At 44.0% G+C, this 25,473-nt stretch overlaps 1 protein-coding gene across 1 annotated transcript; it reads right to left on the bottom strand.

Annotated features, from left to right (window-relative positions):
• Positions 1-1,286: 1,286 nt before the first annotated feature.
• NSFL1C (NSFL1 cofactor) lies at positions 1,287-25,473 on the bottom strand. Its single transcript, XM_003941034.3, has 9 exons — positions 25,332-25,473; positions 22,964-23,061; positions 16,860-16,934; positions 13,612-13,777; positions 12,876-12,968; positions 11,705-11,814; positions 11,178-11,315; positions 3,455-3,619; positions 1,287-1,694 (listed from the first exon to the last, which is right to left on the bottom strand). Exons 1-9 carry the CDS (start codon positions 25,434-25,436, stop codon positions 1,532-1,534), a joined length of 1,113 nt encoding a protein of 370 aa, XP_003941083.1. The 5' UTR covers positions 25,437-25,473; the 3' UTR covers positions 1,287-1,531.

Raw genomic sequence — 25,473 nt, 5'->3', positions numbered from 1 at the left:
GTTTCTCCAGACCCATATGTAGGTTCCACAGTAATCTCCACCTGCTGGAGGAAACGCCATGACAGATGCCATTGTCCCAGCAGGCCACTGCCAGTGTGAGAACTTTGGGATCAAAAGCACCAAGCCAAGTCCCTTTCTCAGGATGGGTCTTGGTTGAAACCACAAGCCCTTCTGCAGTTCTAGGTGGATGTAGTGTTGGTTCTTGGCTCATTGCAGGGGTGAAGCAGGAAAGAGAAAGAGGCTGGTGAGGCCTGCTTGGAAAGAGGATCGAGGCACATTACGATTCCAAACCAGGAGATCCTGAGTCAGCATGGATTCTAAGTCTCTGGTTTGTTTAATGGGGAAAGGGTTCCATCCAAGAGCCCAATGGCCCTCCTCTCCCAAACCTGCATAGGAAGCAAACTTATAGAGGTGGTGGAGGGTGTTTACCAGGTCAGGACTACTGCCTAAGTTTCTGCAAGTCACAAGTCAGCAGGTCAAAGAACTGTGAAGCAGAACTTGCTAAGCAAAGCCAACTAGTGATATTACACTCACTTCCAAGATGTACCAGCAGAAGCCTCCTGTAAGTACCAACAGTGACAGGTGCTTGTAGCACAGGAAACTCACCCCTTCTTCAACAGTTGATTTGATTTGCCACACATATCACTAGTGAACAGCTCAGTGGCATTCTGACTGTTTATCTTTAGGGCAAGATACCCTGATTCTGAACTCACTTGGGTTGGGTTGGCATGAGCTGTATCCTACTGAAAAAATACTCCACCTCCCTGCTAGGTCCACTTAGACTTCTGCAGGTGGAGTAAATAAAGCCATAATGGAGCCCATGAGAATTCCCAGGAGGGGAGCAGTCTGGATGGTGATGGAGGAAAGGGCCAGGCAGGCAGGTGAAACAGAATCTCAACTGGCCAAGGCCTGGCAAGATTGGATTTCCCAGGGGTTGAGTAAAAAGAGCATAGGGAAATATTTCAGTTTCTGAAGACACCATGTGCATGCAGCTCTGACCTCCCACTTTAGGGGACTCTGGCTGTTGCTCAGTTTTATCTGGGCAAGTGATACATTCCTGTAGGAACTAGTGGTGGCGAAGCCTCTTTCTAAACGTTTCTGCTCCTTCCTCCAGTCATCTTTGGGGCTGGTGGGTGGGACACACTAGTGAATAAGCACTGTGTGCCACAAGTTTTTATGCAGAGGATGGAAGGAAGTTTTGTCCCACAGGCCCCAAGATAAATATAATTTTAAAGCAGTTAAAGCCTGCTTCAGTGGGAGAGTTTCCGTACAACATGCTGGTGATATTCCTTCAATTTTTTTGGTTGTTTTTATTTTTTTCATTAAAGTCCATTGATCGTCACAAAAACCCAGGAAAATGCAACTAAGGAGAAAACAAATGTCCAACCAAGATCTAAGAACCCAGAGCTATGGAGGAGACGTCACACTCGACTGCTGGGTGTGCACAAGGGGGCAGGAGGGGCGATCCCCATGGACCATGGCCACTGGCCGTGGGAAACACAGGAGGGAGGCCAGGCAGCTGGCTGGGTGGTTATGTTAACCGCTGCACGATGACAGCATTGAGCAGGTTGGCTTCCTTCAGGGTCTGGCTCTCGTCAGCCAGCTCTTTGTTCGGGAAAGTAGTCATGAGGATAAAGCTGGTGGCAGCCATGGCCGGCCGGGCATCCACGATGAAGAGTCGGATGTCGCTGATCCTGCAGGAGTTGGGGAAGTGGTGAGCAGTGCCCTCCTCTGCCGTCCACACCCTGCCCCGTGGAAAGCCAAACACCTTGCAAATCCCGTTCCCTGACCTTCTCCACAGAACAGTGAAAGCTACGTTCAAGCACACGGGACCATGTCCTTTTCCTGCTGAGAGTCCTTCACTGTTGTTTCCATTTTCCTTGGGATGAACACCAACAACCTTGCTGTGTTCCCAAGGCCTAATTTTAGACCACCCTCTTTCCCCTCATTCTTTTCTCCCCACTTTTAGTTCATCAGGCCATACTCTTTCTCTTCCCACATTTCGGCCCTTCTTTCCAGAGGCTCCCCTGCCTGATCCCCGTCCTGCAATCCTAATCACAATTCAGGCCTCAGATCAAATGCCATTTCCTCAGGACAGCCTTCTTCAGCTCCTTGTCTCCATCCCTGACCCTCTTTCCACATTTCTGGGATGATCTGATTAAGTGTCTCCTCCTGCAGCTCAGGAGTTCCACAGGGCAGAACATGTCTCTTTTGGATGTCACAGGAGGCACTCAAACTATTTATCAGAAATTAATGGTCAACTTCTCAGGGCCAGGAATCATTTCTCCAGACACTGCCTGTCTCCTGAACCTGGAGATCATATGAGAATGAAACCATGTGGAAACAATGCTTCCTTCCCCAGAGCACTTAAACAAAAGTTTCCTTTTGCCCCAAACCCCTAAAATCTATGCAACTTATAATCTGGCACATCTAAGGGCAAGGACCTGCAGGATTCTGACTGTGACTTTTACCTTTTAGCAAACCAAGCTTTTTCACCCAGCAAAGCCCTCTGCATGGGCTGTTCACCCTGGGAGTGGGCAGCAGTGTGCTGAGCTTAATAAGTGAAATGAAACTGAGGCAAGTAACTCACATCAGTGGGATGGGTTACTCCCTTAATCACCAGGCACTTGAGTGAAGGGTCCTGATGAAGGAGGTCTGAACAGGCCTCCAGATGCTCCTGGCTCACAGCTGGGGCTTGTCGCCTGCTTCTACCCACAGGTGAGCCCAGTTAATACTCAATGACTGTCAAAGCATTCACTGACCCAACATGTGGGTGCTGGCTTAGAGGGCTCATGACCAGTAAAATTAAGACACTTCTGTTATACAGAAAGGAGATGCCAAATGTATTTACTGGCAACAGTCTTCTAGCACCTCTCCCACTAGTCTCTTCACTTTGCTGTGCCTCAGTTTCTCCATCTTTAAAATGAAGGAGGCACTAATCCAGCCCAAATGGTCTGAGATGTAGAGCAGGTATTCCCAGAATTCTCAACAGCCAGATCTAGAAGAGATCTTCCTGGCCCTGCGGTTTTCACAGGCCCCTTGTAAGGAGGGAGGTGGAGGAAGCCAGGTGAGTGGGATGCTGGCATTGCACCACTCACCCTTCCACCAACTACAGCAGTTCGAATTTGATCTCTTCATAGGACTTTAGCATGAGACTTCCTCTGAACAGTCTGGTAGCTAAAAAATGTCCCTGAGAAATCCAATACCCTGATTTTGCAGATGAGGAATGAGACACACAGGGGAGAACTGAACAGTCACTGGCCACACTAATGGAAGAGTGGGGACCAGACTAAGGCTTCAGACTTGTAGTCCTTCCCACCCTCGTGCCTCCTTCAGGTAAAGCATGGAGGGCCTGCTGGTGTTTAGGAGGAATAAGGGCTCTCTACTTCCCACACATTTGCATAAGTCCCAGAGGACACGCCTAGAATACTCTAGGTCACACAATGCAAGGTACCTGTGGCTGTGGTTAAATTTCTGCACCAGCCTCCCGCCGTCTGCAAGCCGAATTTGGATGTTTGTGGTAGGCTCTGATTCGTCGATTAAAATGGAAGAGCTGGCTTTGGCTTCATTTTCTGCCTGTTGGGCTGGAGAGCTGGTACTCAACACCTGGGGGGCAGTGCTGAGAAGAGAGGATGGCATCAGGACACAAACAGAAACAAGGCCCCTGGGAAGAAGGGAACCCCATCTTGGACTGTTACTGAGCATTTGCTATGCGCCTGGCATTGTTTGGTGCTGCTGATGTATTGACCCAAACAGGCAGAATCGTACCCTTATGGAACTTACAGGTCCAGCAGAATTCACCTCAAACCCTGGGCCATACGTTATTGCTAGCTCCCTCGCTCCTGAGTAATGTGGGCAAGTTATTCCGCCTTTTTTCCTCTTCGGCGTCTTCACCCGAACAAGGGCTTGAAGGGAGGAAAGGACAACTTAGGGTGGAAGAGACAGGGTCATGAGGCCAAAGACACTATAGACCAGGGTCAGTTTTAGCCTCCATGGAGTGGTGGAGGGGAGTGTTCTGAGTCTGCAGCTGAGGCAGCCCTGGCACAGCCTGGCAGGTGAGTGGCAGGATGTAAGGGAAGCAATCCAGATTCTTCCTCTGTGATGGAATTTTCAGGCCTGCATTACCTAGTGCACCTCACTCACATGCGTATCTGTACTCATATATCCACTATTGAGGGCAGGGGAGAGAGTTCTGAAGGGCACTGAAAAACCAACCAAGTGCTGTGTACTGCTGGGATTCATCATACAATGAACAGGACACAGCGTCTGCCGCAGTGTTAGATTTCACATCTCAGAATCACATGGACCAGGGTTTGAATTACTCAAGCACCCTTAGTTTCAATAAAGGTAGTAATTAGATTTTTAAAGGGTTAAGGCTATAGGCTTTGCTCAGTTTTTGTGAGGATTAAAGGGGAAAACTGCCTAATGCACTCAGGATGGCTGACAAACACAAAATGCACACACAGGACTCCCAATTCTCCATAACTATATGGAGCCGCCTTCTCTTCTCTAAACCACCTGTCCACTTCACTCTCAGTCTTTCTCTTAGCAGACAACCTGACCTAGACCTTTGCAATGGTTTCGGCCATTAGATGAGTGTTTGCTTCCCCTCAAAGCCTCTAATGAGATCAGTTCTTGTACCTTATCCTTCCTCCTTCACAGCCCAAAAAATGGTACTCAGAGCAAATCCAACTGAAAGTGCTTTCCAAAGTGTGATCCATAGGACCTCAGTCCCTTGAGGGACTTCAGAGCCATTGGCATATTAAAGGTTTTGAGACTGCACAGTTAAATATTTCCCTGAAGCATATAATTAACAAAGAATGTCTGAAAAGTAAACTTAATTCTTTTCTGTGAATGTGAAAAATATGGGTCTACAGGATTACAAAGTAGAACTCAGAGGAGAACGTCACCCACATTACTAGCACTAGAGGAGCTGCTTCTGTGCATCAGCCTCACAGCATGAGGGACTCAAAAAGAGTGGCTGGAAACACAGTTTAAATCACACCACCATAGGCCACAAGAGTTGCTTGGAAACAGTGAAAAGGTAAATGTTACATACCTGTAAATGCCTAAGCTCTACACCAAGTTTATCCCACCACCGAATGCGGCTCAGGATGGCTTTGAATGCAGCCCAACACAAATTCGTAAACTTTCTTAAAACGTGAGGTTTTTCTTTTCGCTTTTTTTGTGCTGTTGTTAGCTCATCAGCTATCATTAGTGTATTTTAAGTGTGGCCCAAGACAATTCTTCTTCTTCCAGTGTGGCCCAGGGAAGCCAAAAGACTGGACATTCCCAATCTATACTATCTTGTTTTGTTCATTAGTTTCACAGACATTAGGTCAACTCTCCAATTAGACTTTAGGCAGCCTGTCCCTCACCTATTTATAATAATTCAAAGTACATGTACTCATTGAAACCACTGTCTGCCAGAAAGAGAACTATAATATTTTCATTCAGGCCTAAAATTAGGCCTGTTAAGCCAAAATAGCTGATATCTATACAGGCAAGGGGTGGGGAGTAGAAACAACAGGAGTGACATTTACACCAACTTTGTGCAGGTGCTGTCTAAAGGTGCTTTCATAGCCATGACCTCACCAAATCACCACAACCATCCTTTGAGATGGGTGTTTGTCGGGAACATTCCCGTGTGAGACCCCCAAAAGGCGTGAGTCTCACTATACGGTGAGTTTGATCCCAAACACAGTTTCCTACTGGAGGCAGTTGAGCTATCGGGGGAAAAAGGAACTTAAAGATGGATGATCAGTTTCTAATATCAACCACAATATCGTTTGGGCCTAAAACTATGCAGTGCTGCTAGACCGAGTGACTCCCTGCCAGCAACCAGTTCCTGCTTTTAACTTTTTATGACTCTTTCTTTAAGAATAAGCTTTAACCTTTTCTTTACTTGCCTGACTGCCTTGTACCCTAGATAATGGTTTAACTGTCGGGATATTTGCAAAGCAAATGCCACCATAAGGGATGGCTTTGATTCCTGACTCAGAGACTCCTGAATGGGGAAGTTGAGATAAGTTGAGTCAGGAGCAGACAAAGGAGAATCCGGTTAAAAGATATTCTGATGAGGAAAACCAGAAAACCTTTTCACATCTCAGTTCTAAAACAAGATCAAACCAGAAATACCTGCAGCCAGGAGGAATAATGTCTAGATGTAAACAAGCTTTGTGATCACAGGAAATTCTGTTACAACCACTGATTGCATATCCGATTTCTCTATTGTATAGGCCATGTAAGGTATAGATTTGCATTTCCTCTTGCAATGATGTAAACCAGAGCAAAGAAAGTGTATTTATTCCTGGCCTTTGAAAAAATAAAATTTGCTGTTTAGGCATGGCCTATCAGCCCTCCAGATCCCCGTTCTCTGTCTCTCATATTTCTTCAAGCGCACGCTCTCTTCTAGGTATTGGGACCCTCTTGCAGGTTGAGAGACCCCCGGCAGACGTGCCTACCCGTCCCGGAGGGTCCCTGACAGGTGTTATCTCCGTTTTATAGATAAGAAAACAGACACACATGCTATGGGCCAGTTTCAAAATTTTTAAAAACTCATGAAATAAACAAACTTGCTTTCTCTATATATTCTGTATATTCCCACCAGTCAGGACTTTGCCAAGCTTAACTCAGTATAATTTATTTTAGAAAAATAATATTTACATTGAAAATGCTTTCTCAAATTTCTCCCCTTCTCCTAGTCTCATTCCTCACTTACGAGCTGACGACCCTCAGCAAGTTACTGAGCAGCTTGGCACCTCAATTTCCTTTTCTATAAAATGGAGATACTCTCCCCATCACACCTCCATACCTTTTAGGGGAAGCAGTCTTTACTGTCCCTGTTTTCAAGGAGAGTTGGTGTGATGCTGGAGAAACGGCACAAGCTTTTGAGCTGTGCCACCTACCACATGGCCTCAGCTCTGCCTCTGAACTAAACAAGCAGTGTGGCTTTAAGCAAGTCACAACTTCCCAGGGCTTCAGTGTCTCTGTGTGTAAAACGACGAGCTGTTCTGTTGTGAGGATGAGATGAGATAATGTGCACGCAGGACCTGATATTTAGAAAATCCTCAGCACAAGGAAGCAGCTGCTGTTTGGGTCTGCTTGCCAGCATGTTCTGTTGCAGAGGACTGGTACTCATCACTGGAAGGATGAGAAAAGCCTGATGCCTGGACTTGGCTGTGTTGCTTCTGACTGGCTGTTTCTCTCACATACTCCCTAAAAATTAGGTGAGGCAGGCTGGCCTGATAAACATGGTAACTGTTTATGAGGCACCATTCCTGAGTCAGGCCCTGTGCTGAGTACTTCACATGTATTAACCTACTTAACCCACAGGCTTAACCCTCAGCCTATGAGGTAGTGATTCATCATCTCCACTTTACAGATGAGGAAACCGAGCTACAGCAGGATTAAGCAGCTTGCCCAAAATCCCAGTGTTGGTTCACAGTGGAGGTAGTATACAATTCAAGCTGTCTGGCTCTCCATCCTGTGCTCTTCACACTATCACACTCTCCTGCTGGACCTTACAGTCTGACAGATACAGGCCTGGATTTCAAGACCCAGTTTCCTTATCAATAAAACAGAGTTAAAACTTCCCAGATAGTTGAGAAAATAGCTAAAAATACGCACTGTACCCAGCACACACTAAAAGCACAAACAAATGTCTATGTGACTATGCTATGCAAGAATATCCAGGATGCTATGCAGGTTGGCAGATAAAGGCAGAAGCTGTAGGGACCGAGCTCTGCACTGGCCAGCAATATGGACCTCATTCCCTTATTTGTAGAATGTGGATCAAAACAGGATTAAAGAAGATAAAACATGTGAAATAGTTAGCACAGTGCTTAGCTAACAACATAAAAACTAGTCAATTACTATCATTCTTCAAGGTCCTGCCCCTTATATTTACCTCAATTCTGGACCAAAATCAACTGGAAATGCTATCAGCTGTCCATGAGCTGTAAGTGGAAGGTCACCTGACAGGCATTCCCAGCCTGTGCTGCTCTCAAGGATGGGGAGTGGAAGAGAAAGAGAAACCTCAAGACTAGGCCTCCTCATTCTTCAAATAATAAGAACAAATCATTCAAAGAACCTGAGTTCCACAGTGCTCTAATCATCCTGCAGGGCAGCCACATGCATCTGTTCAAAGGAGGCGGCCTGTCGGCTCTTGCTGAAAACTGCCAACAGCTGGGCTACAAAATGAGTCTCAATTCAAGAGCACAAATCACCCAACACCTTCTAGCTTTACAGTGAGAATAAACTGGCACTAGGTACTTTCTTGCCACAGTTACAAATCCTGAGACCAGTCATCTTCTCCACAAAAATAATCACTACAGAAGGCATGGGAGCAGTTAAAGCTCACTTCCAGCAGCAGTGACTCCTACTCCCAAGTGCATTCTTGCTGTCTGCAATTCGAACCTTCAGATCAGCTCCCAACCCAAACAAACTAATCTAAAACCTAAAACAACAAAAATTTAATACGATTGAATTTTCTCAAAATCTTTGAACTGGGACAACTTATTCACTTTGAAGTATTTGCCCAGATAATTAAGAGAAAAAACTCAGTACTGACTGATTTTTGAAGCAAATCTGAGAAAATTTTGTTGATCTTTTGGCTTCTGATCATTTTGGTTCACAAGACAATGAAAAATGTAGTAAAATTTATGGGAAAAACTAAAGCAGCTGTCCCGATTTAGACTGAAAAGCTAAAGTCCCACCTCACTTAGCTATATAAAACTGTAGCTTTTTTTTTTGAGACGGAGTTTCGCTCTTGTTACCCAGGCTGGAGTGCAATGGCGCGATCTTGGCTCACTGCAACCTCCGCCTCCTGGGTTCAGGCAATTCTCCTGCCTCAGCCTCCTGAGTAGCTGGGATTACAGGCACGCGCCACCATGCCCAGCTAATTTTTTTGTATTTTTAGTAGAGACGGGGTTTCACCATGTTGACCAGGATGGTCTCGATCTCTTGACCTCGTGATCCACCCGCCTCGGCTTCCCAAAGTGCTGGGATTACAGGCGTGAGCCACCGCGCCCAGCCTGTAGCTGCTTTTTAAAAAAAAGTTTTCATAAAGAGCCAGAACTGAAAAAAAAAAATGCAAGTGGAACTGGCAGTGAACACTTACTTTGCTGATAAACATTGTGCTGATATCAAGTTCTATCTTGTGCTTATCCTCCACACTAATATTTATTCCTACCATGCTAAAAGACTTCAAAGATAACAATTTTCTGAGATGCAGAGTTACACACACATAATATAGTTAGACTTTCCAATAGTAGAAGCATTTCTTGTTAGTATTATAAAATCAAACCCAAACTGCATGGTGTTAGGAAGTTCTGAGCCCTCCCTTGTAACTGATGGTGGAGGTAAAAAATATAACCTTTTTGAAGGGCAATTTGACATCTTAAAAATATGAAGCCATTTGAGACAAAAATCATATTTCCAGTCCAAGATCAAAGAGTATAAAAAGATTTAATTTCAGAAATATTAACTACAATGTTGTAATTCTGGCATCTACTTAAATGTTTAACAGTAGGGACTGGTTAAATCATAGCACAATTATAGGAGAGAAAATTACATAAGCATTATAATTAAAAGTGTAGAAATACACTTTCTGATATAGGATGATAGCCATACTTCACTGATAAAGCAGGTGATAAAACAGCATATTTACAAACCCATGTAAGTAAGAGTACAAAGATATATTCGCCAGATAGTAACTGAATATTTCTGGGTGTTAGGTTTAGGATGGTTTTTACCTGCACTTTCTATTAAGATGAACATACATTACTTTAATTATCAAAGAAAAAGAAAACTGGGTGCCCTACAAGGCTCATCACAACTGACAGGGACACTCAGTTGTGAGAACAGCTGTTCTGGGCTAGTCCACAGCCCTTGACACGATAGATGAAATGATGAGAAAAGGGATGACTTAACTATTTTGGGCCTGGTAAATCTAATACCCTGAACTCTGACCCATACTCCTGATGAGGCATCAATGGCCAATAGGAAGGTAAAGGATTCTAGGAGAGGGCTCAGAGGGCATGGTTGCTGGAAGACCAAGCTTTGATCTCTGAAGAGGGTGAGATGAGCAAGGGCAGTAGCTACTTTGACAAATGCCAGATCTAGGTTAAGAGAGGATGTCTCATTGTGCAGGAGTGCAGGAAGGAAAGCCAATAGAAGGCCTGGGGTCTTGGCTCTACCACACACCAGCCATGTGCCCAAAGACAAGCCCTAATGTCCAAGAGTACTAGCTTTCTCTCTGTAAAATAAGAATCACATTGGGAAGGAGGATCACTATGCTCTGAATGCCTATCATGTGTGCAGTTCCCTCTGAAGAATACTAATCAGGTGATCCCATGGCCATGGCCAAAGCTAAGTGCGTCCTGAGAGAAGGCAGCCCACCTATGGGCTGGCTAAGGGTCTGGTGGGAGAACTATGAAGGGTAACAGTGACTATTAGCCAATCAGATATCAACAGAGGGTTTGAATGGAAGATAGAGAATGTCTGTTAGTAGAGGGTACACGAGTGAGAAGGACACAAGGCAGAAAAAATTACAGGTGGCAGAGTGAGTGTCAGAAAGGGCCAAATAAGTAGAAATAAGAGCTGCTGAGCTGCCATAATCGTGGCACATCAGCCTGAAAAAGGGCAGCAAGGTTCTGGAGCATCCTTGCACCCTGAGCAACCCTCTGCGAGTCCTGGCTGGGCAAGAGAGTCTGAAATTCCTTATTCCCCTTGGAATCCCATGTCAGCCTTACACCATCGAGGAGATCACACTTGCCCTAAACACCCTAGATTACTAAGCCATAGCAGTAATTATGTTATACTTTCTGCTTACACTGACTGCTCACTATGGAATAGTGTTCTACAGGCATTAGCTCACGTATTGCTTGCAACAATAATCCTAGGAGTGGACTCTTATTAGTACCAATTTATAGTTGAGGAAACTGAGGATAAACAGTCCAAGGTCACACTGCTAGAAAGTGAAGAAGCAGAGACATAAACTCAGGTCTGTTAACTCCAGAGCCCATGTTCTCCACATTCTATTTCCAATAAATATAAAACTTGAAGTACTTTGTAAACAGTTAAGAGCTAATAACCAAAGTGAGTGATACACAGGGTGTGCTGGGCTTGGCAGGTGTGACTGACACAGTCTGGCTCTTACCTGTGCTGTTCCTTACCTGCCCAGTTTCTGACCCTCGCCAGTGAAGGCTTTGAAGGCTCCTTTGGGCTTCACAAAGTCCTCGTCCCGATGGTCCTCCATATCCAAGTTCACCTGTCCACCGTGAGCTAGCCTCCGTAGCTCTGCTGGCACCTCCCTGTGGGAGAAAAGGCCATGCTGGAGTCCAGAGAGAGAAGATGGAAATGACAGTGATGGGGAAAAGGGGAGAAGAAACCTCTCAGTCCCAAAGGTGAAAACTGCTGGGCCTCCACAGGGAGCAGGCTACATGCCTGCCTCCACCTTTTCTCTTGTCTGTTCAGCCATGGAAGAAACCTACTTCTTATTTGGCCACTTGGGTTTGCCCTCAGGCCCAAAGGGGAAAAATGGACACACAGGTATTTGGAGCAGATCTAGGAATCTGTATCTCAACTATGCGGAGTCTGCTTCAAACAATTTACTTCTTAAATAATAAACATTCTGCCTCTTCCTTTCCTAACTGCTATCCACTCACTGATTTGGGACCTGGAGGAGGGTTTTTTCACTCACCCTCTGCGGATAGACTCTAGAAACTGGGCATTGGATGGGTCTTGGTAGCTTCTGAGTTCTCCATTATCCAGGCTGAATCCACTCTTCCAGAGTTTCAATACTACATGAACCTGTGATGACAGGAAGTAAGCAGTTAATACATTGTCAGGGTTCTGGCAAGCATACCAATTTGAAATCACAAATTAGCAGATTTTTACTATTTCACAGTGTTGCTACTATTAAAACACACATAAACACATATATACATGTGTGCACAAGCAACTCAACAAGCAAACTAAATAAGTATTAACCTAGAATAGGAAGGTGATCTAGCACAGACTAAGGGCAGGGGTTCTGTTTTAGGAGACCTGGGGTTGCATCTTGCCTGTACCACTCACTAGCTAGATGGCTCTGGGCAGGTGACTCAGTCAACATTGTGCTTGTGCTTGGTATGCAGTGCATGTTTGACTAAACTACCATGGAAAATCTTGCTCGTGGACTATTCTAGTCATTAAAAATGTTATCTACCAGTTCTGTTAATAACTCCTGCACACATCACAGCAAAGGGTATAGAAGGCTAAAAACCAATGCATTAGCAGCTGCTGCCTTGGAGGATAAAATTTTTGTTTTCTTGCTTTATTTTGGAATAAAACCCAAAATGATTTAAAACATATTATAGAAATTAATGATCACCAAACTACAAGAAAATGTTTGCAATATAATATTGAATTAAAAAGACTGAAAATTGTCTGTATGATTACACTTGTGGGGAGGAGGCCCCTATGCACAGGGCTAAAAAGTAGTGGACAATAAGAAAAACTAAAAAAAAAGATTTGTGTTTCAAGCCTTGTCTGGTGGTCTGAAGACCAAGTTCTTCAACTATACTCATATCACCAGAGAACCCCAGATACACTGTACTTCTGCCTGAGATCCATCAGCTGCTCCAAAAACTCCTTCATTTGCCTATCCCCTTTCTCCAGCTGTTCTCACCAGCTCTCTCACCCAGCACCCATGAAAGCTGCCTTTGATTTTCCAGTAAGCCTCTCTGTTCGTGAACCACAGCAAGGGCACTGTCTCTGTTAGCTTCCCCTTTAGAGGCTGCTGTTTCATGCACAATATGTAACCAATCCCTTCAGAAAAATGGCAGAACAGTCCACAAGCTTCCCTCATGGGAAGGTAGATGCACACTCACATCTTGGCTGGTATGCTGCCTCTTTTCTCCTGCCACATAGGCAGACTCTTCCTCTGGTGCTGCCCCAAGGCGGTAGCCACCTCCTGCAAATGGCTATAAGGGACAAGTTCACACACATTTGAGGGGTTGGTCTGTGGTACAGGGATTACTCAGATACAATGATATATCTATCTTAGGTAAGAGAAAGAAAGAGGACAAGGTTCCTGATCAAGCTTGTTAGCTACTAGATGTACTTTCTCTGGTATCAGACTCAGTGCCTACATGGCCAGGTAGTATAGTAAATGAATTAGGTGGCCAGAATTGGGGTAAGAGCTGGAAGTGGCAGTGCCTGGCTAAAGGAAACTCTCATTAATCATGGCCATGTAGGAATTTGGGTACAGGATAGTATCAAAGACTTTTTAATTTTCCGCAGGGAGATAGAAAACCAGATTTTATATAAAACAGATGTCTATGAATTCAAGTAAAACAAAACAAAACAAGTCAAATAGGATAGGCCAAACCAAACGAAACATGTATGTAGAACCCAATCTAGACCATAGGCTATAGGTTTGAAAACTCTTGCCCAAATCTTGGTTTCACGTTAAAGGGTGAGAGAAGCTACACTTGTGTTCTGCACAGAAGACCAAGTAAGCAAATAAAAGAAAGAAAAAAAAATCAGTCACTACCAGGGGTGAAGAAAGTGGCATTCCCAGCTCTGGAATCTCAGTCCTGTGGACACAATGACCCTTATACTCACTCTTGGTTTACTGGTCTCTCCAGGGCTCTTGGTCACTCGCTCCACAGCTACAGCTCCATGTTCTTTGGCACCTTTAAAGAGATCATCCACCAGCTCGTTGGGACTTTTCTTCCTGGGAGGGCCAACAATCTGCTGTCCACTTCTCTCTGAGCCCCCAGCATAAAACCTGTGTACAAAATACACCTATAACACGAAACACTCATGGAAAACATGAAAAGAGCATGTGCCAGGTTGGTGCAGGGCACACTGAGGCAAAGGGTACAATGCTTGTCTTTAAAGAGTTACTGGCTAGCTGGGAACACATGGAAGGAGGCAAGCAGGTACAATGCAGCATGAGCAGCAACAGAAGTCAGTGAGGGGTTTCTGCGTACACTGAGCTGGGAAGGATAGCCAAGGCTTCCTACAAGGGTGTCTTCTGGGTCGAGTCTTGAGGATGAGGATGAATTTATCAGGTGAACAAATTGGGGAAAGGCATTCCAGGCATGCACAACAGCTTATCAGCTCAGGAGAGAGTCTCAGCTGGGAAATATCAATCTGGTGGCCAGGCTCCTCTCCAGGAGACAGTGACTGCAGTCATAGTCAGAAGTAGCTATCACTAGTGACTTGGGGTTAATAGTGGCACTGGCATGGTTAGTACATGCAGCTAGGCTCCAGTCTTGGCTCTGCCACTGTGTTCTGGGTAAGCCAGTGCACTACTCTGTAACTCACTTTCCTTGTCTTTGAAATGGGAGGGAAAGACCACATGCCCTACCTACCTGCTCCTTAAGTCAGAGCCGTGAGGTTCAAATCAGCAGTTGTATGCAAAAGAACAAGCAGAGTAATGCACACAGGTAAGGTGGTGTGACACAGCACCAAGAGCTCCCCCAAGCCTCACCTCGCCATTCATGTGACATACACTGGGGGCCCTGAGGAAGGGGGAGGTACTGGAGGTCAGAGAAGCTCCAATTTCAAATACAAACCCCAAGACACCCACAATGGGCTATGCAATAGGCCAGGCATGGCTTGAGATAAAGTTAGTACTTTTTTATATGGGTCTGAAAACCTGTTGTCATTGAGCCTGGCCTACTGCCTCATTACTCCTATTCACAGCTAAATCAACAGCTTGTCCCCAAGTGGGGAAAATTGAGAACCTATAAAAATTAGTCTTAGCCCTCTACTTCCTGACATTCACCAGGGAATGAGAAGCAAAGCCACAGGCCCTGACAAGGGCAACAGTATCAGTGTCCTTTCAGGTCTGAAATGCTAAGGGGTCAAGGAAGTAAGGGGAATGTGAAATAAAGGAAGGTCATCGCCCGCCTGGAGGATGTGACTGGGTGAGAGGAGAATGAGGAAATCATTTAGGAGCTGGTATTCGCATACTTGATGACACTGCCTTTCACTCAGGAGTGTAAAACCCTAAAACTGGCATATATTCCTGTATCTGGGAGTATCTAAAAGGTTTTGAGGCAGTGTGAAGGTCACAATAGGAATAAAAATAAAGAACAGAACACATGAAATTTCTCAGCCTACTTCCGTAAAGACGGCCCATGATGAGGTAACTACATTCCCATAATAGTTATTATACAATTTTCCTTAGGAATGTCTGACAGACCAAGGCAGATCTTGTGAAGAACCAACACCCATGAAATGAGGCTGTAGCCAGTTCATTCTTGTTCATTCTAGGTAGATGAAGTTCTGCTAAATGGACTATAAAGTCTTTATTAAGGGATCTCAAAGCCCCAGCTTCAGAACTAGCAGCCTATGATCAATACCCTTACAAATAACGCATGCCCTTGACCTGGTATTTCCATTTTTAAAAACTATTCAAAAAAAAAAAATCTGAAATGTGGTTAATTAATCCACAAAGACATTCACAGCACTGATATTTACAGTAGAAAAACACTGGAAATAACCTAAATATCAGGCATTCCACGTAACAGATTACTATTACAGTGTATGAAAAGGCATATGAAGGATTTTAATGACATGGAGAAGTGTTTGAGATGTAGTATTAATCCAACAAAATCATATTTATTTACAGAACAAAGAATGGATGGAAATATGCCAAAATATTAACTGTAGTTACCAAAGGGTAGATGAGTTTAAGACTTTTTCATTATACTAGTCTGTAGTTTCCACAATGGATATTTTTATACAATGTTCCTAAAGGTTAAAAACAAATAGTAGATGTGTGCATGTCTATTGGGGGAATATACACTTATAAGCCTAATATTCTGGTTTTTTTACGTGATGTTTTTTAAATTAAAAAGAAAAAGGTGGAAAGAAATATACCAAAAAAAAAAAAAAAAAAGGATATCTGGTTACATATGGATTATAATATAATGAATAACTTTTTCTTTTCCTTATTTTTAAAAACTGTAAATTGACAATTTATAATTTTATTTACTTATGGTGTACAAAGTGATGTTATGCTTTATGAATACGAAGTGGATTAAATCAAGCTAATTAACATATTCATTACCTCAAATACTCAATATTTTTGTGGTAAGAACATTTGAGATTCACTCTTAGTAATTTTGAAGTGTACAATGCTCTTTTATTAACTATACTCATCATGCTGTGCAAAAGATTTTAAAAAAAAAAAGCCTCAAACAGTATTTCTCCTAAGATTTTTATACCCTTTGACCATCATCTCCCCATTAGCCCCTCACCTCTGTCTCTATACAAACTCTGCCTCTATGAGCTCGATTGTACTAGATTCCACATGTGAGAACATGCTGTATTTGTGTTTCTGTGCCTGGTTTATTTTAGTTACCATAATGTTCTCTATCCATGTTAAGGAAAAATGGAAGGAAATAACAATGTCCTTCTTAAAGACTGAGTAGTATTACACTGTGTATATATACCACATTTACTTTATCCATTTATCTGCTGGTAAGACACTTATGCTGATTCATAACTTTGCTACGGTGAAGAGCACTGCAATGAGCATGTAAACGTAGAAATCTCTTTATGAACTGATTCCAAATCTTGAGTCAATACCAAAGAGTGGGACTACTAGATCTTTTCCTTGTTCCCCTCCCCCTAATATTCTTCAATAAATACATTAAGTAACAGGGGACGGGGTCACTTCTAAGCTACAGAGAGTAGAAGAGACTGTTCCTAGGATATAACCCACACAGACCAGCCCACAGTAGTAATGGCTAACAAATAACTGATCATGTTTACCAGGTCCTGTTGTAGGTGATTTACACATTACCCTGGACTTCCCTATGAACTGTCCCCCTGATCCCCTATAAAAGACTCACCTCTGGCCTTCCTCCTCCTCCTCATCCTCATCTTGGTCATGAATGAGGTCTCTGAAGGATGTCACTCTATTATCACTGGAGACACATAAAAAAACAAAATGATCTCAGGGAACATTAAGGAAAGTAACCCTCATCACCACAGCTAAGAAGGTGAAGACACTCAGGTTAGATTTTTGGTTGGCAAGTGGAAGATATATGTGGTGAAAGGTTAATCCCCTAAGATTACACATAAAATAATGTGGCATTTAGTTTTTCAAGCTCACACAGATTGAGTATAAATTAGAAAGTCCTACCATGAGGAAAAATGGAATCCCAATTTAAGCTGTCCTGGCTTTAACAAAAACTAGAAAAGTACTTACTAATATTTAGGGGAAAAAAGCAGTGTTGTATGGGATGGGCATGAATACAAGGGAAGGTTAAGTAGTACAGACAGCAGGGAATATGGGCACATAAGAGAGGTTTCCCAGAAAAATGGAATATTTGAACCAAGTGCCAAAGAACTAGTGGACAGTCATGGTGATGGAGCTGCTGGGGAAAAGGGGTTGGTGTAGTCTTACAGGAAAGCAGCATACACAAGTGCACAGAGATCAGAGGGACTTGACAGGAATGAATGAATATGTGGGTGACTGCACTGGAGGAAAGAAAGCCCCAGTCTGCTTCTGCTGCAGGTTAGTCAAGAAGTACTATTTATTTTTAGAAAAAAAGCAGTGTTATATGGAATGGGCACAACTAAAACTGAATGTGAGAAGGGAATTAACATTCCCTCTGACATTGTCTTCCACTACCACTTTCTGCCTAGTTTAGATCTGCCTTTAAGGAACAGGCTTAGTTTTTTGATGATTATGAGATGGAAATTTTATAACGATAAAAAAAAAAATTCTATATTTCTTAGGGGAAAAAGCAACTTCCAAATAATATGAGAGAAAGAGGTGATAAGGTTTTGGCTCTGTGTCCCCACCCAAATGTCATGTTAAAATGTAATTCTCAATGCTGGAGGAGGGATCTGGATCATGGGGGTGGATTTCCCCCATGCTGTTCTCGTGACAGTGAGTTCTCACGAGATCTGATGGTTAAAAAAAAGTACTCTTAAGTACTACTCTTCATGCATGCTCTCTCCTGTCACCGTGTGAAGATGTGCTTGCTTCCCCTTTGCCGTCTGCCATGATTCAAAGTTTCCTAAGGCCTTCTAGCTATGCTTCCTGTATAGCTGTGGAACTGGGAGTCAATTAAATCTCTTTTCTTCATCAATTACTCTGTTCAGGTAGTTCTTTATAGCAGTGTGAGAACAGACTAATACAGAGAGTAATACAGGTTTAGCGAGGCTTTAATGAGTTGTTTACTAGGAAGAAAGCTCCAGTTCAGTCTTGAAGATTTATTTCAAGGAAGCAATCAGGGGACAGAAGAGTTTTGAGGTTCCATCAACTAGAAGTGAGAGGACAAAAACCAATCAATGTAGCAAACAAGCTCCCTGCATGAGTCGGCTCCTGAGAACAGCCTCCTGGGCATTCCCTGATGCTCGATATGACACGGTTCAAAAGGATCCAAGTGATGGGATCTGTACTAGTACCCTGAGAGTACTAGTTCCACTCATTCATCTTCCTAAAGGGAATTCTCCATACATATTTAGCCTAAAGTTTCTTCCAATGCCTGGGTTAGGATGAGCATATATGAAAAAAATATCTTCTACTTCCCTGTTGTTAAAACTTTCAAATATACATATATACACTTGCTTGGGCAAACTGCTTTCTGTGGTGGCTTTGTTTCTTTCCCCCCATACACCCAGACTGATGGTATCTGACACTGATTCTGGTGTCCATGTACCACGTTCCAATCCCAATTCTGCCTCCTACTGTTGGGATCTTGGACATGCTATTTAAATTCTCAAAGCCTTCATTTTCTCACATGTAAATGAGATAATCATAGCACCAACTGATCGCCTTTCTGTGTACAGGTGGGGTACTGATGCACGGAAAGCCTTCTGCATGGTGTGGCACATTTAAGTACTACTCTTAAGGAGCAGTTCTCAAGGTGTGGTCATGGACCAGGAGCATCAGCCTCACAGTGAACCTGTGAGAAATGCAAATCCCTAGGCCCCCTCTTAATTCTCCTGAACCAGAAGCTCTGGAAGGGGTATCCACCAATCTATTCTTAAGGAGTCCTGAGGTAATTCTGACATACATTCAAGTTCAGAACCACTGTCTGGAGTAATGCTTTGAGTCACCTTATGGCATGGATGTCCTAGGGATATTACCAATTTCAGAATATTTCTGTTCTATGGTCTCCACAAATTGGCAAAATATCTCAGAAAGTTCAATTTTTCAACATTAAAACTATCTCCCGCCGGGTGCAGTGGCTCAAGCCTGTAATCCCAGCACTTTGGGAGGCTGAGGCAAGTGGATCACGAGGTCAAGGGATCGAGACCATCCTGGTCAACATGGTGAAACCCCGTCTCTACTAAAAATACAAAAAATTAGCTGGGCGTGGTGGCACGTGCCTGTAATCCCAGCTACTCAGGAGGCTGAGGCAGGAGAATTGCCTGAACCCAGGAGGCGGAGGTTGCGGTGAGCCGAGATCGTGCCATTGCACTCCAGCCTGGGTAACAAGAGCGAAACTCCGTGTCAAAAAAAAAAAAAAAAAAAAAAAAAAAAAAAAACTATCTCCCAGGCTACTCTGGCATACCGAAGTGGCACAAAAGTCCTTCATCAGATGCCATTTTCTGATTTTTAATCTGGTCACCCTAGCTCTGTGGCAGTGCCTCTCTGTGATGATGGAAATGCTTTCTGTATTGTCCAACTGGAAAGCCACTAGCCATATTTGGCTATTAACTATCTGAAATGTGGTTAAAGCAAATGAGTAACAATGCTTGCTTAATTCTAATTAATTTAAATAGCTAGTGGCTACCTTATTGGATGCTGTAGTAGTTTTAGAGAATCAGACAATGGGGGTCCCTGAAAGTTTAAAGTACAACTGTTGCTGGATGAAAGAGCGGGGAAAAAAGGAAGAAACTGTTACCTCTTGCTTGACCCTGTATACAAGGGTGGGAGGTGCTGGCAGGGAGGTAGCATGTGGAAGTAGAAGCATCTTTGGACTTAGGCAGACTTGGCCTTGAATCTGCGATAACAGCAGCTGTAAGTTATTTGACCTTTCTAAGAATTAGGATACTGATCTGCAAAACGGTGAGCACCTTACCTACTTCAAAGCTGTTGAACAGTATCACAAGAGAACACAGGTGAGAAATATGGCAGAGCTAGAAGGACGGTGACTGCTCCTGAAATACTAGCCCTCCCAATTCCAGGAACTTACAATTTACCTGGGGAGAAAAATTAAGTTAAATATCAGGTAAAGACTTCAGGGTAATGCAGAAGAGATGTCACCCAGTAATATGTAGATATAGTCAAATAACTGAAGGAGTGATAGTTGTGATTGGAGCTCTGTGGAACAGAATTATGGTGTGCCACCTAGTCATGGGGTTGGGAATAACACGCTCAACAGAGGAGTGGGGATGGAGGTGAACATGGAAGGATGCATGGGATTTGGATAGGCAGAAAGCAAGAGAGTGGGCACACCTGATCAGGTGAGAGGCTCAAACAAAAGTGGAATCGAAAATAAGGAAGAACTGGAGCACCAAAGAAATTAGTTTGGTTGGAATAAAGGAGTTCAGAAATGAGAAAAAGGGAGTCAGAGGAAAGTGGGCCCAGGGTAAACTCTAGAGGACTTCAAATGTCCATAAGAGGCAGAACATTGTTGGGGCTGAGAGCTGAAATGCTGAATGCAGAAACAGCCCTACATTTAAACCCATGTTTTACTAGCTCTGTGATCTTGGAAAGATACCCAACTTCAGTGTCCTCATCTATAAGACAGGAATAGTACTAACCTCAGTACTAATAGTACTAACCTCGCAGGGTTGCTGTGAGGACTAAAAAGATGTTCATGTAAAAACTTAACCCAGTGCCTGACTCCTAAATACTCAATAAATGGCAGCTGTTATTATTGAAGAGTTTAAACTTTCTCCTTATAGCAATGGTTAACATTTTTATGTCTCTTGGCCCCTTTACGAATCTCATAAAAGCCATGGACTCTCCTGCCACAAAAAGATACCTCCAATGTGTACACAAACTTTTGCTTACAATTTCAGGTATTAACAATTTAGAGACTTTCTCACGCCCATTCGATAAATTCCTCCTAGGGTTCAGAAGCTTCACGTTAAGAAGCCCTACTCGAGAGCTGGGTGTTGCTGAGGCAGCAGTGACAACATAAAAGGATATGTGAGAAGTTGAAAGCGGGGGAAGGAGAGAGTGGCTAAGTGTCCTGCAACAGCCAGGTGGAAGCAGAGGCAGGCCCCACACAGAATTCCTCTGAGGTGCCAGCACAAGTTTGGTTTCTCCTGAGAATGTAGTCCTAGCATTTGCTTTCCTCCTCAACAAAGACAACCATGCAACAGACTGTGCCCTCCTCCCTCCCTTTTTCTTGGCTTCAGTTCCTTTTCCTAAGCCCACTACCAAGTCTGAGCCTTAACCAGAGCAATAAAACAATGCCTCTTGGACTGAATGTGTGTCTAGTCTTTTTACTCACTTCAGTTCTAATGTTAACCTCTATGTCCCTAATTCTTTTATTTTATGCCTATTATTAAATGTACACACTTGTTGGGGAATAGGCAGGGTAAACAAAACAAGTTGAGAATTAATGCTAAAATAATGATACTAAAATTAAAATAACAACACATATTGTGTTTTATGTACTTTGTAAGCATTAACTCATTCAATTTCCCATGTGGTAGGCACTATCATTCCTATTTGACAGGCGAGGAAAAAGAGGAACTGATATGTTAAGTAACCTGCCCAAGGTCACAAAGCTTTTACTTAAGTGGCAGAGCTGGGATTTGAACCAAGGCAGTCAGGCTCCTGGGCCCATGCTAATAAATCACTGCCTTAATAGAACTTTGAGACTACTGGAGAAGAGAGAGGAGTAAACATGTAACTGGCATTAGAAATTAAGTTGCAATCTCTCCCCCTCTGTAATTCTGACATGCCAACATCCCAACAATACCCTTAGGTGGCTGTCGAAAGACTCATACCGCAGAAAATCAGCCATCTCTACTAGCAGCTGCAAGAACAGCACTTACTCTAACAACATGTCCTAAGCAGTAATACCCAGATGTGCCATCACCAACATCTCGCAGGTTAGGATGTACAAATAGTTAAAAGATCACTTTTCTACCACCTCTTTTCTCTGGATATGAGTTAGAGAAAGAAATTAAGAAAGCATTGAGATCTGGAGTTAGTATTCCTTCTTCAAAGGGAGGAAATACATCTTAAACCTCAGTTGCCTTTAGAGAGAAACATTTACCACTTCATGGCAAAGAAACACTATTATTTATATTCTGGGGTTGAATTCAAACCCATATAGAATTTCCTGGCTAAAACATACACCAGAGAGTAGAAGCAATCTGGCTAAAGCAGAGAGGTGTGCATGGTTCAGACAGCTTTACAGGAAGCACCCCTACTTGTCTCCTGGAAGACCAGCATTGTTTCACTCTGCAGAGCACAGGAGTGATCTGTTGTGGGAGCCAGGGAGGCTGCGACAGGGGATTGCAAAGGTTAACAGTTTTATCTAGTAAGACAAGGTCTCCTTAATCAACTTGGGAAAGGGTGGGTTACACAGGTTTATTTTGTAAAAGACTTCTTAATAAGGTAATGGGCAGCCTAAAATATCAAACATATGTTGACTTTATGCCTTCCTAAAGTCATTTGGCCAAATCTTTCACATCTATAGTACCCCTGAAACGAAGTTTTTTGGCTTTTACTTAAAAGCTTTAGAGTTGGAGTGATTGTTCCTCATACTACATAAGTAAAAGACCCTCAAAAGCCTTAAAAGTAGGTTTTTGGTTTCCCCCAGGATTGAACCATAAACCACACTCAGGTAAAAGTCATGCATCCCTGTATAGGAAATGACTGAGGCTTGCTGGGAATTACTACCCATCACTCGGTCTAACCTTCTCATTCAGACCTGGTCCACACACTCAGGCCTGAACCCTCTGGTCAGAAAAATAGCTCCTCTTCACTGCTGGAAACACTCATGTAGCAATAATTGAAGTTGGCCCTTACCTGGGGGCTGTGCCTCTGGACACTGAACTGGGGGTTGCCTGCGAAATGGTCACAATGTCTTCATCCCCTCCGTCCTCATAAAAGCTCGCTAGTGCGATCTGAAACAGAGAGGTAGTACCTTGGGACCCTTAAACAGGCCTTCACCTAATATATATCTCCTCTGAGCACAAAGGAATACAGACATGACCAACACTTACAAGGTAGCTTTGTTAAGTGTTGGGCCAAAGAAAATTAGATTAGAAGGTTAACAGCTCAACTGTGAGTCTTCAAGTCACCTGAAACAAATTCCACCCACTAAGATGAAAAGAAGGAGAGAATGGCTGGGGTGGAAGACACTCCTCATTCTCAGTTTATGAAGAAATGTGATCTAGTAAAAGTAGCACACATTTAGTGAGCATTTATATGCCAGGTTGTTCTGAGTATTCCATATACATTAGTTTGTTTAATCCTCACAGAACTCTATGGTATTAGTACCACTATCATTTCATTTTAAAGTTGATACAGAGCACCGAGAGGTTAAAAAAAAATTGTCCAAGTTTACACAGCTGGTAGAGTGGAGCCAGGTTTGATCCCAGACAGTGTACTCAGGCCCTCACTCTTAAGCGCTTCTATTATAGCTAGGAGTCAGGAACTGTAGAGTCAGTCCCGGTTGCTACTTTTCCTTTTTTTCAAGTTGTTTCCTAATTTGTGAAATGGGGGTACCTGTCTCACCAACCTGCACACTGGATGAGATAATCAAGATTTACACACACTCGGATCTTAGGTCTATACATACAGAAGGATTATGGGAGTCCTTTGGTCATTTGTGACATCTCACCAGCTCAAAGGACAGGCATATACTAAATACTTGCTTTGCACAAACACATAAGAAAGCACTGAGGTCACAGAGATGAAATAGACATGGCCCCTGCCCTCAGAGTAACCATCTTTACAGGAGGAAATGAGCTGTCATGGGATAAAACCAATCTGCTTGGAGGCAGCGTGCTGTCTCAGGACATGCACTGAACTGGCATTCTCACGGAGCCTACATTCAAGTCCTGTTCCTGCCAGGCAAGTCACATGCACGAGCCTCAGTTTCCCCACTACACTGTGAGGGGAATGGGACAGAAGACCTGTTGACCACAACACCGTGTGTTTTAGGTCTTTCAGGTAGAAACTTAAAAAAAAATTTTTTGCCCAGCACAGGGGCTTCCCCCTGTGTCTGTATAGGTGTGATGCTTTTTCTAATTCTTGCGTTTGGGAAGCAGTTTACGAAGCAGACTCAATTCAATCCCAACTCCATTACTTACTGGCTGTGTGACCTTGAGCAAATTCCTTGCCTTCTGAGCTTCCAATGCCTCACCCATAAAACGGGTCTATCCTTTACCTCATAGTGTTGCTATGATTAAACTAATCATATTACGTAAAGTGCTTGGCACATGGTGGTTTAGAGCCTGGGCTCTGTCTGCTTGGAATCAGAGAGAAATGAGTTCCAATTCTACCTCTTCTGCCTAGTAGCTAGTGAGGCCTTGAGCAAGTTACTCAACTTCTGTAACCTCAGCTGCAAAATGCGAAGGTTATATGACAAAAGACATATAAAGCAGGTGAAACAGCGCCTAGCTCGTGGCAGGTACTCAATAAATTTATCAGTCATCGTCATCATCTACCTAAGACGTAGGCTGGCCAAGAATATTTATGCAATTCTTTCTACAGTTAATTACCGAATGTTTATCATGTGCCAGGCATTGTTCTAGGCACTGGGAATTCACAGGTGTACAAAAATCTCTGCCTCGTGAAGCTTAATTCTCACCAAGTATTTAGTGAATACTTGGTACGTGCCAATGAACTACACAGCAATTTCCACGAGACTCCCATTTTACAGGTAAGTTACAAAAGGTGAAGACGCTCCAACCTTGCGCCAACACCCCAGAGGTATCCTCCAAGCAATTAGGAAGGCGGGCGTCGGTGAATTCCCGAGCTGGGCTTCGGAAATAGAAATGAGCGGCCGTCTAGTCCCGAGTGGGGCTTCACCCAAGTGCTGCTCACTCGGACCAGCCCGACCTCCAGCAGGCTCTCGGCGCGGCGGCCACGCCCCCGGGCGCCCAGTCTCCTCGCTGGCTGCTGCAGTGCCCGAAGTCTCGCTGACGCCGCAAGCGGGCGAGGCACAGTTAAACTGTGGCACGGCAGAGCTGGCCGGGGCTGGCCTGCGTTCCTTCACTCCCAAGCCGAGCCGGCGACGCGTGACAAGCGGTCCCGGGACCATGAGGCCTGGGTCGGGCCGCAATAGAGGGGGATGACTGTGCGCTTCAGCCGCCGCGGGCTTAAGGCACCAGACGCCCGCTCCTAGCAGCCCCCTGCCCACCCGACGCAGCCCACCTCGCAGCGCTACCTGTAAGTCCCAGCCGGCCGACTCGAGGAAGAAGCGGGCTCGGTCCTCCTCGGCGCCAGTCACCGCCACGAACTCCCTCAGCGCCTCCTGTCGCTCCGCCGCCATCTTCGTCCCGTGCACCTCCCAAAGCGCTCCGGCCGCC

The sequence above is a fragment of the Saimiri boliviensis genome, chromosome 9 (genome assembly GCF_048565385.1).
Source record: "Saimiri boliviensis isolate mSaiBol1 chromosome 9, mSaiBol1.pri, whole genome shotgun sequence".
NCBI classification, from domain to species: domain Eukaryota; kingdom Metazoa; phylum Chordata; class Mammalia; order Primates; family Cebidae; genus Saimiri; species Saimiri boliviensis.
The sequence above is the reverse complement of the archived record's forward strand: the minus strand, read 5'-3'. Positions and strand labels throughout refer to the sequence as shown.

What these genes read in the sequence shown, in the direction of transcription:
- NSFL1C (XM_003941034.3), bottom strand. Translation starts at nt 25,436, where the DNA reads ATGGCGGCGGAGCGACAGGAGGCGCTGAGGGAGTTCGTGGCGGTGACT. An exon ending in CGGCCGGCTGGGACTTACAG is followed by an intron (nt 23,062 to 25,331) that starts GTAGCGCTGCGA and finishes TCTCTGTTTCAG; the next exon opens with ATCGCACTAGCGAGCTTTTA. An exon ending in GAGAGACCAGTAAACCAAGA is followed by an intron (nt 12,969 to 13,611) that starts GTGAGTATAAGG and finishes TGTCCCTTATAG; the next exon opens with CCATTTGCAGGAGGTGGCTA.